Here is a 16,009-nt window from a genome sequence, read left to right as displayed (position 1 = left end):
GTTTTGTTTGCAAGACGGAGAATTGGAACCAGGGACACTTTACCACTGAGACAGGGTCTAACTTTGTCGCCCAGGCTGGCCTTGAACTTGTGATCTTCTTGCCTCAGCCTCCTGAGTTACTACATTACCGGCATGTGCCACCACATCCAGCTCCTTCTCTGGTATTAACTAGCTGCATGAACTGGATCAAATCATTCATCCTTTCTGGATTTCTTTTTTTTTTTTTTTTTTTTTGTGGGTGTGGAGATGGAACCCAGGGGCATTTGACCTCCGAGCTACACCCCCTGCCCTATTTTTTATTCTTTATTTTGAAACCGGGTCTCACTGAGTTGCAGAGGGCCTCACTAAGTAGCTGAGGCTGTCCACGAACTGTGATCCTCCAGGTCTCAGCCTCCTGAATGCTGGGATCACAAGCGTGCGCCACCACGCCTGGCTCCTTTCTGGATTTCTACAGTCTCATTTGCCCAATAAAGATAAGAATACAGCCGGGCGTGGTGGCGCACGCTTGTAATCCCCGCGCTTGGGAGGCAGAGACAGGAGGATCGCGCAGGTTCGAAGCCAGCCGTGTGCGCTGGCTTAGGAGACCCTGTTTCCAAATAAAAATGTAAAAATAGGTCTGGGAGTATAGCCTGGAGGTAGAAGGGCTTCCAAGAACCCCAGTACCACCAAAAAAAAAAAAAAAAAAGATAAGAATACATGTCCTGAGCACTGCACAAAGAGAATGGGGGAAAATACCTCAGCCTGACAAGTGTCCCTGTTTTCTTGAATTTCTTTCCCTCAATCTCTCTAGGGCTACACCTGCTTCTGAAATATCTTTTTCTGGACTTCCTCAGAAACTGTCACTTACTGCAAGCCATCCACAACAATCACAATGCCGTTGATTTTAATTTGGGCTTAAGAACGCAGGCATTCCCTGAGATTTAGGAGTTCTTTCATCCCACGGGCTGCCTGCTGGAAACCCGGACATGCGCCAGCCATCTGGCACAGAGCCCTGATACAAGGCAAGTTTGCCTTTGTGTCCCTAACATCGCCATAGTGACTGTCAAAGGTAGGTGCTCAATAAATGCTTTCCTCAAATAAGTTAGACACAGAAGGCGGACACTACAATTTTAAAATCTCTTATATAATAGGGACTACTAACTAACCCAAAATAGCAGATATCAGATAAACACTGTGAAAGGGGCATTACTCAGAGATACAAAAAGTATTGAATTTCATTCAGCTTTTCTCACAAGCCAGGACAGAATTTAGAACTGAATCCAAGACTCCAGATGTCCAGTTCTGTGTACTGAGTAAATTGGAAGACCTGGCTTTCAATTTTATTTCTCAGACTGAGACTATCAAGATACATAACCTTAAAGACATTACATAGTGACTCTTTTCCTTTTGTGTGTGTGGTACTAGGGATTAAACTCCAGAACATTCTACCTCTAAGCTACACCCCTAACCCTGTGGTACTGGGGATGGAACCCAGGGGCATTTGACCTCCAAGCTACACCCCCAGCCCTATTTTTTATTCTTTATTTTTCAACTGAGTTGCAGAGGGCCTCACTAAGTAGCTGAGGCTGTCCGTGAACCGCAATCCTCCGGGCTCAGCCTCCTGAATGCTGGGATTACAAATTTGCACCACCACGCCCATCTTTTATTCTTGATTCTGAATCAGGGTTTCACTGAGTTGCAAAGGGCCTCACTAAGTAGCTAAGGCTGTCTGTGAACCCAGATCCTCCTGTCTCAGCCTCCCAAATGCTGGGAATACAAGCATGCCCGGCTCTTTTGTTATGTTTATTTGGAAAAAGGGTCTCACTAGGTTGATGAGTCTCACTACTTTCTGAAGCTGTCCTCAAAGCTGTGATTCTATCTCAGCCTCCCAAGTACTGGGATTACAAGCGTGCACCACCACACCTGGCTTATCATTTTTTACTCTAAGAGAAAAGTGGACTACAAAGAACTAAAGGTCCCTTCCAGATCTATGATATTGTGTCCTAAGAATGAAATATAAATTGGAAGCTACACATGGTAGTGCATACCCATAATCCCAGTGACTTGAGAGGCTAAAGCAGAGGATGGCAAATTCGAGGCCAGCCTGAGCAATGTATCAAGGCTCTGACTCAAAATTTTGGCCAGGCATTGTGGTGCATGCTTGTAACTTCAGCATTTGGGAGGCTGAGACAAAAGGATAGCAGTTCGCAGACAGCCTCAGCTACTACTTAGGCCCTTTGTAACTCAGTTAGACCTTATATCATAATAAAGAATAAAAATAGGGCTGGGGGTATAGCTTGGAGGTCAAATGCCCCTGGGTTCCACCCCCAAACCCATAAAAAATAAAAATATAAGCTGGGTTTGGTGGTGCACGCTTGTAATCCCAGCATTCAGGCTAAGACCAGAGGATCGCAGTTCATGGACAGCCTCAGCTACTTAGTGAGGCCCTCCATAACTTAGTGAGACTGTTTCAAAATAAAGAGTAAAAAATACATCAGGGGATGTAGCTCAAAGTTCGAATGGCCCTGGGTTCCATCCCCAGACCCGCAAAAAAAAAAAAAAGTATATATATATATATTTTGCGGTACTAAGGATTGAGCCCAGGGATATTCTACCTCCAATCTATACCCTCAGTCCTATTTTTTATTCTTTATTTTGAAACAGGGTCTCAACCAGGGCCTCATTAAGTAACTGAGGCTGGCCGCAAATAAAGAATTCAACTGTCTCAGCCTCCCAAGTACTGGGATTACAAGCATATACCACCAGGTTAGTTCAGTAGAAATATTTATTTTCTGAAATAAATAAGGGTTAACCAATCTAATTTTTTTTTTAATGGTACTGGGAATTGTACTCAGAGGCATTGTAACTATGAGCTATATCCCTAGACCAATTTTATTTTTTATTTGGAAACAGGATCTCATTAGGTTGCTGAGAGACTCACTAAATTGCTGAGGCTGCCCTTGAACCTGTGATCCTCCTGTCTCAGTCTCCCAAGGACTAGGATTACAAGTGTGTGCCACTATACCTGGCATACTCCTTTCTTTTAAAAATTTTTTTTTCTTGCCAGGTGTGGTGGCGCACGCTTGTAATCCCAGCATTCGGGAGGCTGAGACCGGAGGATTGCGGTTCGCGGACAGCCTCAGCTACTTAGTGAGACCTCTGCAACTCAGTGAGACCCGGTTTCAAAATAAAAAATAAAAAATAGGGCAGGGGGTGTAGCTCGGAGGTCGAATGCCCCTGGGTCCCATCCTCAGACCCGCAAAAAAAAAAAAAAAAAAAAAAAAAAAAATTTTTCTACTACCTACAGTTTCTATCCATTGTTTTACCTTGTCTGGTCTACCATGAGCTAACGATAACAGGATATGGAAAAAGACAGAAGTTTATTAAAGCCTTCTCCTAAAAATACCACTTCTTCCATTCCTTATTAGCCCTTAGGAGAAAAATGAAGGCCATATACATACTGAAGATGGGTCTCTGGGTAAAGAAAGTATTCAGGTGAAACATTTCAGAGAAATGTCTAAATTTGTTTACATAGAACATTTTCTCATAGGAGCTTAAGCAGCAGATGAAAACCAAGATAGGGAAGGAAGCCAAGAAAAGGAACTGGGACTAAAGATCAAATAATAGTGGTTTGAGAAGAAAGACCTGCCACCTTTGCCACCTCCGCTGCCATGGGTGCCTAGAGGACTGAGGAGGAAATGGAGACAGAAGGGACGAAGCACCGCGATCAAAACTGAAGGAAAGTAAAAGGGAGAGTTCATCCAGATGCGATGGCACACGCCTATAGTCCAAGTACTTGGGAGGCTGAGACAGGAGGATCGCAGGTTCAAGGACAGCCTCAGCAGCAGAGCAAGACTCTCAGCAATCTAGCAAGACTTTGTTTCAAAACAAAAAAATTTAAACCGGGCGTGGTGGCGCACGCTTGTAATCCCAGCATTAGGGAGGCTGAGACCCAAGGATCGTGGTTTGCGGACAGCCTCAGCTAAATAGTGAGGCCCTCTGCAACTCAGTGAGACCCGGTTTCAAAATAAAGAATAAAAAATAGGGCAGGGGGTGTAGTTCGGAGGTCGAATGCCCCTGGGTTCCATCCCAGAACCGCAAAAAAACCCCCACAAAAAACATAATAATAATAATAATAATAATAATAATAATAATGAATTTAAGAAGGCTAGAGGAAGAATGCTACTGGGTTCTATCTCTAGTACCACAAATTTAAGACAGAGGGGGTGGGAGCTAGGCATCATGGCAGATAGATGCCTGTAATCTCAGTATTTGGGAGGCAGAGATAGGAGGATCATAGGTTTGAGGCTAGCTTCAGCAATTTAGCAACACCCTGTTTCAAAATAAAAAGAAATAATAAAAGAATTGGGAGTGTACTCAGAAGTATCATGTCCCTGAGTCCATTTCCCAATACCCCCCCAAAAAAGGAGGGATTTTTTTTGGTGTGTGTGGCATTGACAATTGAACCCAGGGGCATTCAACCTCCCAGCTACAACCCCAGCCCTATTTTGAAATGGTCTCACTAAGTTGTAGAGGGCCTTACTATGTAGCTGAGGCTGACTGCGAACCTGGATCATCCTGTCTCAGTCTCCCAAGTACTGGGATTATAAGCATGTGCCACCATATCCAGCTGAGGGATTTCAATTGTATATAATAAAGAAAACAAAATTTCCAGGAGTACCTGCCAAAAACTAGCACAGAGACTAAAATAATTTGTGTAGCCAGACATGGTAGGGCATACTTGTACTAATCCCAGTACTGGGGAGGCTGAGACAAGAGGATGGTAGGTTTTCAGCCAGCCCCCTGCAATGTTGGAGACTCTGTTTCCAAATAAAGAATAAAATAAGGCCAGGCGTGGTGGCACATGCTTGTAATCTCAGCGCTTGGGAGGCTGAAACAGGAGGATCGCACAGGTTCAAAGCCAGCCTCAGGTACTTAGTGAGACCCTGTTTCCAAATAAAATATAAAATAGGTCTGGGAGTATAGCCCGGAGGTAGAAAAGGCCCTGGGTTCCACCCCCAGTACCACCAAAAAATTAAAAACTTAAAAAAAACAAGAATAAAATAGAGCTGGAGGTATACCTCAGAGGTAGAATGCCCCTGGGTTACAATCTCCAGTACCAAAAACAAAAAAACCTGTGAAAATCAATGGCAATTTCGTTCAGATTTTCTCACCTGAAGGACTCTCAGAAAATATGTCTTATCAACCATTCAGAGATGCCTGAATTATGCACCAAATATACATTAATCTAAATCATACTCCAAGCCTTTTTTTTTTTTTTTTCGGGTCTAGGGATGGAACCCAGGGGCATTTGACCTCCAAGCTACACCCCCTGCCCTATTTTTTATTCTTTATTTTGAAACAGGGTCTTACTAGGTTGCAGAGGGCCTCACTAAATGGCTGAGGCTGCCTGTGAACTGCGATCCTTCAGTCTCAGCCTCCCAAATGCTGAGATTACAAGCGTGCGCCACCACGCCCGGCTCCAAGCTTTCATTTTGTGATGGAAAGCAATGTTAAAGTATAGTCAGCTGGTCAACAGCAACAATATCATCTGAGAGCAGGGGCAGGCACCTGTGTTTTATTATCTCACTACATTATTTTTATTCTCATTTTGTTTTGAGAAGTACTTTTTGTGTGTGTGGTACTGGGGATGGAACCCAGGAGCATTCTACCTCCAAGCTACACCCCCAGCCCTATTATTTTTTTATTCTTTATTTTGAAACAGGGTCTCACTGAGTTGCAGAGGGCCTCACTAAGTAGCTGAGGCTGTCTGTGAACCGTGATCCTCCTGTTTCAGCCTCCCAAATGCTGGGATTACAAGCCAGCTTTGGGAAGTACTCCTCTAGAGAACAGATCTATAAATTGGCAAGTTAACCCCAATGTATAGGGTGAGGTAGAGTTGTACACAAGTGAAAACAATACCATGTCTCAAAATTATTCAGTTCACAGAGTGGGGAAGCAGCGACCCAAAACAGCAAGTGCCGTGAGCGAATGGGAGTTGCTGTTCTTTGAAGGAAGTCAGGCAGGGAAGACATCATTAAATGTTTTCTTTTTTTTTTTTTTGCGGGTCTGGGAATGGAACCCAGGGGCATTCAACCTCTGAGCTACACCCCCTGCCCTATTTTTTATTATTTATTTTGAAACAGGGTCTCACTGAGCTGCAGAGGACCTCCCTAAGTAGCTGAGGCTGTCCGTGAACCATGATCCTCCGGTCTCAGCCTCCCAAATGCTGGATTTACCAGCGTGAGCCACCACGCCCGGCTATTAAATGCTTTTTTGAGATTGATTTGAAATGGAAGACACTATTTTAGGATTGCAGGGATGAAGAAAAGTTGGGGGTTGAAGAGTTGGAAGGAAAACGCAAGCATTTCCTGAGAAATGATAATACGCAGAGGGCACTATAATCACAAATCCCTAAGAGCAAAAGTCACAGAAAAATCAATGAGAGGTTTCAAAGAGAATGAAAAGCAAAGGGACTACAGCAGGAACCAATATAAAGGAAATGGTATCTTCAAAATGGATGCACACTGCTGGGCGTTGGTGGCGCACACTTGTAATCCCAGCACTTGGGAGGCTGAGACAGGAGGATCTCACAAATTCGAAGCCAACCTTAGCAACTTAGTGAGACCCTGTTTTCAAATAAAGTAAAAAATAGCTCTCGAAGTATAGCTCGAAGGTAGAAAAGCCTCTGGGGTTCACCCCCAGTACACCAAAATAAAAACATAGAAGATTACAGTCATTCACTATCATGCCAATAATTGTGGATCAAGGTATATGCTTTGGAAAGGCTATACTACAGTTAATTTGACATTAAAGTTATTAGTAAAATATAATAACATTAGCTGGGCGTGGTACATTCTTGTAATCCCAGTACTTGAAAGGCTGAGAAAAAAGGATTGCAGGTTCATTGCCAGCCTCAACAACTTAGCAAGGCCCTCTGCAACTTAGTAGGACCCTGTTTCAAAAATTAAAAGGAGCCAAGCAATGGTGGCACATGCTTGTAATCCCAGTACTTGGGAGGGAGGATTGCAGGTTCTCAGCCAGCCTCAGCTCACCTTAGTGAGCCCCTCCACAACTTAGTGAGATTCTGTTTCAAAATAGAGAAAAAATATTGGGCTGGTGGTGTAGCTCAGAGGTAGAATGTCCCTAGGTTCAATTCCCAGTACCAAATAAATAAATAAGCTGGGTATGGTGGCGCATACTTGTAATCCCAGCATTTGGGAGGCTGAGACAGGAGGATTGTGGTTTGCAGATCCTCCTCAGCTACTTAGTGAGGTCCTTTGCAATTCAGTGAGACCCTGTTTCAAAATAAAGACTAAAAAATAGGGCTGGTGGTGTAGCTGGGAGGTAGAATGTCCATGGGTTCCATCCCCAGTACTGCAAAAAATTAAAAAAAAAATTTAAATAAATTAAACTAAATAAGTCAGTAAGTAAATAATAAAAAAGGAAAATAGGGCTAGGGGTGTAGCTCAGAGGTAGAATGCTCCTGGGTTCAATTCTAGAAACACACACACACACACACACACACACACACACACACACACACACCCCCCACATATATATGTGTATATATATACACATATGTATATATACATATAACAAATATAAAATTAATATCAATTCACCAATAATTAGAGATGCCATAGAAAAGAATAAAAGTTTTTAAAATGCATGGACAAAGATTAAGAAAGAAAAAAACCAGACCAAAGACTGTGTGACTTACAGACTTTTGGATTTCCTTTAATAGGAAACTTCACAATCATTTCCTGGGGATTTTTGCAGATGAAAACAAATGGAGAATCTGATTCTTGGCTGATGTCTGGAAACTGAAATATAAAAATAAAAAGTTCAATGTAGTTGGGACAAATTTTGAATTTTAAAAAGATCAAAGGATGTCCCAGATTTCACCTCCATTCTGATGACAGTGTTTTCTGTTTCATAGGTAATGGGAATTATGCACAATAAGCAAGAACAAAACTTCACCTTTCTGCAGACCTTAGTACAGTATTACTCTGTGGTCTATTGCCTGACACCTTTAACTTCCCATAGTGGGAAGAGCTTCATAAACAAAGGATGCCTGACATCCTTCCAGAAGAATCAGAACTGAGCACTCTTTTAACATGAACAAACATGAGTCGGGAGACTCAGATGTCTGCTTCAGGAACATAGGTAACCCCCTGGGTTCAACTCAAGTGACTCAAGTGAGGCACTGGGAGACTGAAGAAAAAGCAAACATTTGTGGAAATTCTCCCAGAAACAGTATACTCAGCCCTTCTCTCACTAAAGGGAAGGAGAATGATTCATTCTAAAAGGTATGAACATCAAAAGCTGTTCTACTGGAAGCATTCCAGATCTGCTTAGGGTGAAAGGTAACTGGCAGAATGATTCAGAAAATTGTTTAAAAGCCTTCTTTGGATCTCTTATTACAAAATGATTTGCCCGAATACTAAGAAATTTTATTCCTTTTGCAAAAACAGATACAGAACTTAAAGACTCTGTTGGCTACACATTCATAATTTAAAGAACAATTAAGGGCTGGCAGAAATTGTTCCTTAGCAATGCCCAACTAATCTGGTATTGCGTTATTATCGTGGGATGCTTCATGTTTGGTATGTTAGGCAAACATGACTGATAGGCATCTGGGTCAGATGTAATTACCAGAAAATCCTTTCTCCTAGTAACTACCATTAAAAGAATAAATTAGAGAGATAGGCATGTTGCTCCATAGTAGAGTACTTGCCTAACATGCACAAGGCTCTGATTTCCATCCCCAACACTGCCAAACAAAAAAGTATGGAATGCCAGGCATGGTAGTGTACCATGTAATCCGGTACTAGGGAGGCTGAGACAGGAAGTTCACAGGTTCACAGCTAGCCTCAGCTACTTAGTGAGGCCCACCACAACTTTGTTAAGATCCTGTTTTAAGCCGGGCGAGGTGGCGCATGCTTGTAATCCCAGCATTCCGGAGGCTGAGACCTGAGGATCGCGGTTCGTGGACAGCCTCAGCTACTTAGTGTGGCCCTCCGCAACTCAGTGAGACCCAGTTTCAAAATAAAGAAAAAAAAATGTTGGGGGTGTAGCTCAGAGGTCGAAGGCCCCTGGGTTCCATCCCTAGACCCCCCAAAAAAGAAGAAAAATAAAAGATCCTGTTTCAAAATAAAGAATAAAAAAATAGGGTTGGGGGTGTGGCTCAGAGGTAGAATGCCCCTGGATTTAATCCCAGCACCATACACACACAAAAAAAGTATGAAATTATTTTTCGCTCTTATCTACCTGTTATATCATCTGTGTGTGTGTAGTGCTGGGAATTGAACCCAGGGCAATCTACCTCTGAGCTACACTCCCAGTCCCATTTTTTATTCTTTATTTTGAAACAGGGTGTCACTGAGTAGCTGAGGCTGGCTGTGAACTGTGATCTTCCTATCTCGGCCTCCCAAGTACTGAGATTACAAGTGTGTGCCACTATATCTGGCTACCTGGTATATCTTCTAAAGATTTAAGGATCTAAAGTAGAAATAGAATTTTCTGTGTGTAACTAGTGGAAGCATAGTTAAAATGTTTTTTTTTTTTTTTTTTTTTTTTTGGTGGGGTAATACTGGGATTGAACCCAGGGTATTCTACCACTGAGCTACAACCTCAGCCCTCTTTATTTTTAAGTTTTTTTAATTTTTAATTTTTAAAATTTTTTTTGCAGGAGGTCTGGGAATGGAACCCAGGGGCATCTGACCTCCAAGTTACACCCTCACCCCTACTATTTATTTATTTATTTATTTATTTATTTATTTATTGTGGTATTGGGAATGGAACCAGGGGCTTTTCTACCTTTGGGCTATATTAGACCTATTTTATATTTTATTTGGAAACAGGGTTTCACTAAGTTGCCAAGAGCCTAAATAGCTGAGGCTGGCTTTGAACCTGTGCGATCCTCCTGTCTCAGCCTCCCAAGTGCTGGGATTACAAGTGTGTGCCACCACACACGGCTTTTTTTATTTTTGGCGGGTCTGGGTATGGAACCCAGGAGCATTCAACCTCCGAGCTACAACCCCTGCCCTATTTTTTATTTTTTATTTTGAAACTGGGTCTCACTGAGTTGCAGAGGGCCTAAGTAGCTGAGGCTGTCCGTGAACTGTGATCCTCCGGGTCTCAGCCTCCTGAATGCTGGGATTACAAGTGTGCGTCACCACACTCGGCTTTATTTTTGATTTTGATACAAGGTATTGCTAAACTGCCCAGACTGGCCTCAATTTTGTAATTCTTCTGTTTCAAACTCCTGAGTCACTGAGATTACAGGTGTGAACCACAATACCTTGCTAGTTAAACTTTTTTTTTTTTTGGGGGGGGGAGTAATGGTGACTAAAATTGGGGACATTCTACCTTCAAGCAATACTCTCTTTTAATTTTTCTAATTTTCCTTTTGTGTGTGTGTGGTACTGGGGATGGAACACAGGAACATTCTACCTCCAGGCTATACCCCCAGTCCTATTTTTTATTTTATTTTTATTTTTTGCAATACTGAGGATGAAACCCAGGGACATTTTACCTTTGAGCTACACCCCCAGCCCTATTTTTTTAGTCCTTTTATTTTTGAAACAGGGCCTCACTGATTTGTGAAGGGCCTAAGTAGTTGAGGCTGTCTGCGAACCACAATCCTCTGGTCTCTGCCTCCTAAATACTGGGATTACAAGCATATACACCATGCCTGGCCCCAGTCCTATTTTTTATTCTTTATTTGGAAACAGGATCTCACTGAATTACAAAGGGCCTCACTAAGTAGTAGCTGAGGCTGTCCTTGAACCGCAATCCTTCTGTGTCAGCCTCCCAAATGCTGGGATTACAAGTGTGCACCACCATGCCCAGCCTCCAATTTTCAAATAGAGCAACATTAAGTTGCTGAGGGTCTTTTGTTAAATTGATAGTTGGCCTCAAACCTTTAATCGTCCTGACCCTCCCAAATACTGGAATTATAGGTGTGTTACCACCATGCCCTGCTTCACCTTAATTTATTTATTGACCACTGTGTTGAAGGTGAAAAATGATGGTGTAGGGAAAACAAAGGGGCTTTTTACCAGTTTTTGGTTCTGCCTACATGCTACGGCTTTCAATGCAGAACAGGTATGGCATGTAAAAACATTTTTTTTGTGTGTGTGTGGCACTGAGGATTGAACCTTGAGGCATTCCAACCCTCAAGCCATACCCCAATCCTTTTTATTTTTTTAATTTGTTTGCGGTACTGGAGATGGAACTCAGGGTCATTCTACCTCTGAGCTGCTCCCCCAGCCCTACTTTTTTATTCTGTATTTCAAAACAGAGTCTCACTAAATGATGGGGGTTATGGGGACCTCACTAAGCAGTAGCTGAGGCTGGCCAGGAACCGGGATCCTTCTGTTTCAGCTTCCATGTGCCATCACACCAGGCTCTTATTTTTTGTTTTTCAAATAGGGTCTTGATAGGTTGCTGAGAATCTCTCTAAACTGCTGAGGCTGAACCTGTGATCATCTTTTCTTAGCCTCCTAGTCCTGGAATTACAGGTGTGTGTCACCACATCCAACTTCTTTTTATTTATTTTATTTTATTATTTATTTATTTATTTTCATGGTACTGGGGATGGAACCCAGGGGCCTTCTACCTCCGGGCTACACGCCCAGACCTATTTTATATTTTTTATTTGGAAACAGGGTCTCTTAAACCAGCGGAGGCCGGCTTCGAACCTGCGCAATCCACCTGTCTCAGCCTCCCAAGCGCGAGGATTACCACGCCTGGCTTCTTTTTATTTTTTAACAGAAAAAATAAAAAGGGTCTCAGGATATTTAGAGTTTCACTATGTTACTGCACTGTCCTCAAACCTGCAATCCTCCTATCTCAGCCTCCCAAATACTGGAATTATAGATGTGTGCCACCACACCAAGCATGGCACACATGGCACATATTTTGATTAAAAATGAACTTCCTAACAAGGCGTGGTGGCACAAGCTTGTAATCCCAACATTTGGGAGGCTGAGACTAGAGGATTGTGGTTTGCAGACAGCCTCAGCTACTTAGTGAGGGAGGCCCTTTGCAACTCAATGAGACCCTGATTCAAAATAAAGAATAAAAAATGCCCCTGGGTTACATCCCCAGTACCAGAAAAAAATAGTCCTATCATGTATCAGCCATAATCATAGTTATAGGCAAGGTCAAAAGATTTATGGTGACGGAGACAGGCCTGGGAGGCGGAGACAGGAGGATCACACAGGTTCGAAGCCAGCCTCACTGGCTTAAGAGACCCTGTTTCCAAATAAAAATATAAAATAGGTCTGGGAGTGTAGCCCGGAGGTAGAAGGGTTTCCAGGAACCCCAGTACCACCAAAAAAAAAAAAAAAATTATGGTGGAGCTGAGTATTGTGGTTTATGCTTCAGTACTTGGGAGGCTGAGATAGGAGAATTGCAATTTTGAGACCAACCTCAGCAAGTAGTGAGAGACTCTCATCAATACAGTGAGACCCTGTTTCAAAATAAAAATAAAATAGGGCTGGGGATGTAATTCAGAAGTATAATGGCCCTGGGCTCAATCCCCAGCACCACACACACACACACACACACACACACACAAAAAAAAAAAAAAAAGGTGGAAAAGAAAGTGTAAAGAAGGGAGTGTAAACTCTCTTCCTTCCTCATTCCCTATATCCTTAGAACTCAAAGAAAAGCAGGGCTCAGCTGTTATTACTGGGTGTTAGAAGGAAGTAAGCTCTGCATAAGAATCGTGTTGAGGTGCCTGGGCACAAATGAGACAGAGGCTACCATCAAGACCTTTACACCTGCTGGGTGTGGTGGCACACAATTGTAATCCCAGTACTTGGGAGGGTGACAGGAGGATCAAGGTTCTCAGACAGCCTCACCTGCCTCAGCTTAGTGAGGCGCCCCCACAATTTAGTGAGACCCTGTTTCAAAGTACAGAAATAAAAAATTGGGCTGGGGTCATATAGCTTGGAGGTAGAATGCTCAGTACCGCAAAAAACAAAACAAAACAACAATAACAAAAAAAAAAAACCTAAAAAATACTAATCCTACAGAGGCCAAAATAACGACATTTACAATTACCATCTCTTCAGTTTTCCTGCATTTCCTTTTCTGTGGTGTGTTTACAGTGTCAAGGCAAAGGACAATGTTGCTAGGACTTCAGAGCTCCGCTTCCTAAAACTCGAAACCATTTCAGCCATTCTTCCACATCAGTTACCCTTTTCTCTATACTGGATCAATTTCATCAACACACAAATATTCAGATCCTATACCAGCTCCCAATCCATTTTTCTCATACTTCTTTACAACAAAATTCAATGAACATTATCTGTACTCCTGTCTTCAGTTCCTATTTTTTTAATTCGCTAGACTTTCATTCCCATATCCTCCACAAAAATTATTCTTGTAAAGGTCATCACTGGCTTTTCTTTATGTGTGTGTGTGTGTGTGTGTTGCTAGCAATTGAACTCAGGGGCCTTCTATAATTCCATTCACTATAACCTCAAAACCAATAAAATACCTAGGAATAAACCTAACCCAAGATGTAAAAGACCTCTACAACAAAAACTATAAAACATTAAAGAAAGAAATTGAAGACCTTGGGAGATGGAAAGATCTCCTGTGCTCATGGATAGGCAGAATAAATATCATCAAAATGGTCATTCTGCCAAAAGTGATCTATAGACTCAATGCAATTCCCACTAAAATACCAACTACATTCTTCATAGACCTAGAAAAATCGATCATGAACTTTATATGGAGAAATAAAAGACCCAGAATAGCCAAAGCAATTCTCAGCAATAAGAATCACGCAGGAGGCATCACAATCCCAGACTTTTCAAATTATACTACAGATCAATATTAGTAAAAACAGCTTGGTATTAGAACAATAACAGGTATACTGACCAGTGGAACAGAATAGAAGATACAGAAACAAATCCACACACCTATAGTCAATTAATCTTTGACAAAGGAGCCAAACTCATACACTGAAGAAAAGACAGCCTTTTCAACAAATGGTGCTGGAGAACTGGCTATCCATTTGTAAAAAGATGGAACTAAATCCTTACCTCTCACCATGCACAGGAATCAACTCAAGATGGATCACAGACTTAGGAATTAGACCAGAGACTGTGAAGTTATTAGAGGAGGGCATAGGCTCAACACTCTAACATATATGCACAGGCAGTAACTTTCTCAACAAAACCTCCAAAGCTCAGGAAATTAAAGCAAGAATGAACAAGTGGAAAGGCATCAAACTAAAAAGCTGCTTCTCATCAAAGGAAACCATCAATAACCCAAAGAGAAAGCCTACAGAATAGGAGAAGATCTTTACCAGCCACCACTCCAATAGAGGGCTAATATCCAGAATATACAAAGAGCTCAAAAGACTCTACACTAGCAAAACAAACAACCCAGTCAAGAAATGGGCAGCTGAAGCCGGGCATGGTGGCACATGCTTGTAATCCCCACGCTTGGGAGGCTGACACAGGAGGATCGCATGGGTTCGAAGCCAGCCTCAGCTATTTAGTGAGGCTTTCAGCAACTTAGTGAGACCCTGTTTCCAAATATTAAAAAAAATAAAAAAGGTCTGGGGTTATGGCCCGGAGGTAGAAAGCCTCTGGGTTCCACCCCCAGTACCACCAAAAAAAAAAAAAGGGCAACTGAAGCCTGGCGTGGTGGCGCATGCTTGTAATCCCAGCATTCGGGAGGCTGAGACAGGAGTATCGCGGTTCGCAGACAGCCTCAGCTACTTAGTGAGGCCCTTCACAACTCAGCGAGACCCTGTTTCAAAATAAAGAATAAAAAATTGGGCAGGGGATGTAGCTTGGAGGTCAAATGCCGCTGGGTTTCATCCCAGACCTACAAAAAAAAAAAAAAAAAAAAAAAAAGGCAACTGAGCCAGGCGTGGTGGCGCACACTTGTAATCCCAGCATTTGGGAGGCTTGAGACCGGAGGATCGCGGTTCGCAGACAGCCTCAGCTCTCAGCTACTTAGGCCCTTTGCAGCTCAGTGAAACCCAGTTTCAAAATAAAGAATAAAAAATAGGGCAGGGGGTGTAACTCGGAGGTCAAATGCCCCTGGATTCCATCCCCAGACCGGCAAAAAAGAAAAAAAAAAAAAAAAAATGGGCAACTGAACCGAATAGACACTTTACAAAAGAAGAGATACAACTGGCCAATACATAAAAAGATGTTCTACATCATTGACCATCAGGGAGATGCAAATCAAAACTATGCTGAGAGCTGGGCATGGTGGTGCACGCTTGTAATCCCCGCGCTTGGGAGGCTGAGACAGGAGGATTGTGCAGGTTCGAAGCCAGCCTCAGCTGGCTTAAGAGACCCTGTTTCCAAATTTAAAAAATATATAAAATAGGTCTGGGAGTGTAGCCCGGAGGTAGAAAGCCTCTGGGTTCCACCCCCAGTACCATAAAAAAAAAAAAAAAATAGGGCTGGGGGTATGACTCAGAAGTAGACCACACCTGGGTTCATTCCCCAGAACCAAAAATACAAACAAACAAACAAAAAATCACAAATCACCCAAGTTTGGTCAGACACTTCACTCTGCTATTGTTCTTGTCTATAAAGTCTTCTATCACCTTGTCTGCACCCTAAGGAGCAGGGGAGGTGGGCCTACTCTTTCATGCTTCATAAATTTCATAGCTGTCTAACATAACAGGTAATTAACTACTAAATAGACGTTTCCTTCTCTCTTCAGAGGAAATTGTTCATCTGTCATCTAAAAAACATTTCTTTTGCCATTTTCATAAGAGGGAAAAAAGGATAGTAGGGATTTAGAGCCACATGTGCATTTTTGCCCACCCCTGCAAGCCTCCACGTAGTTTTTGTACTAAAATGATGAACAGCTCCTAAAGTAGTTGTGTGTGGTGGAGCACACTGCAATCCCAGTACTTGGGAGGCTGAAGTGGAGGATCACAGGTTCCAAGCTAGCCTCAGCAACTTAGTGAGGCTCTCGGCAACTGAGCAGGACCTTGTTTCCAAATTAAAAAATAGGTATGGGGGTATAGCCTGGT

The 16,009-nt window shown here is 42.5% G+C and overlaps 1 protein-coding gene across 2 annotated transcripts in view; it reads right to left on the bottom strand.

Moving 5' to 3' along the window:
- The window catches only part of TRIP4 (thyroid hormone receptor interactor 4), a gene marked incomplete at both ends in the record, with an annotated part of 91,424 nt that overhangs the window by 1,218 nt on the left and 74,197 nt on the right, over positions 1–16,009 (bottom strand). Inside the window, one exon of one of the 2 annotated variants that reach the window (XM_080690662.1) lies at positions 7,703–7,805. The exons of the other annotated variant lie outside the window; for it this stretch is intronic. Coding sequence (XP_080546788.1) covers positions 7,703–7,805 — 103 coding nt within the window. The remainder of the gene's footprint in view (positions 1–7,702; positions 7,806–16,009) is intronic. 2 annotated transcript variants of the gene reach the window in all.

Source organism: Muscardinus avellanarius, assembly GCF_963383645.1.
Source record: "Muscardinus avellanarius genome assembly, chromosome: 3".
In the NCBI taxonomy this organism is placed as follows: Eukaryota; Metazoa; Chordata; class Mammalia; order Rodentia; family Gliridae; genus Muscardinus; species Muscardinus avellanarius.
Note: the sequence above shows the minus strand (reverse complement) of the source record. Positions and strands in the feature narration are given on the sequence as shown.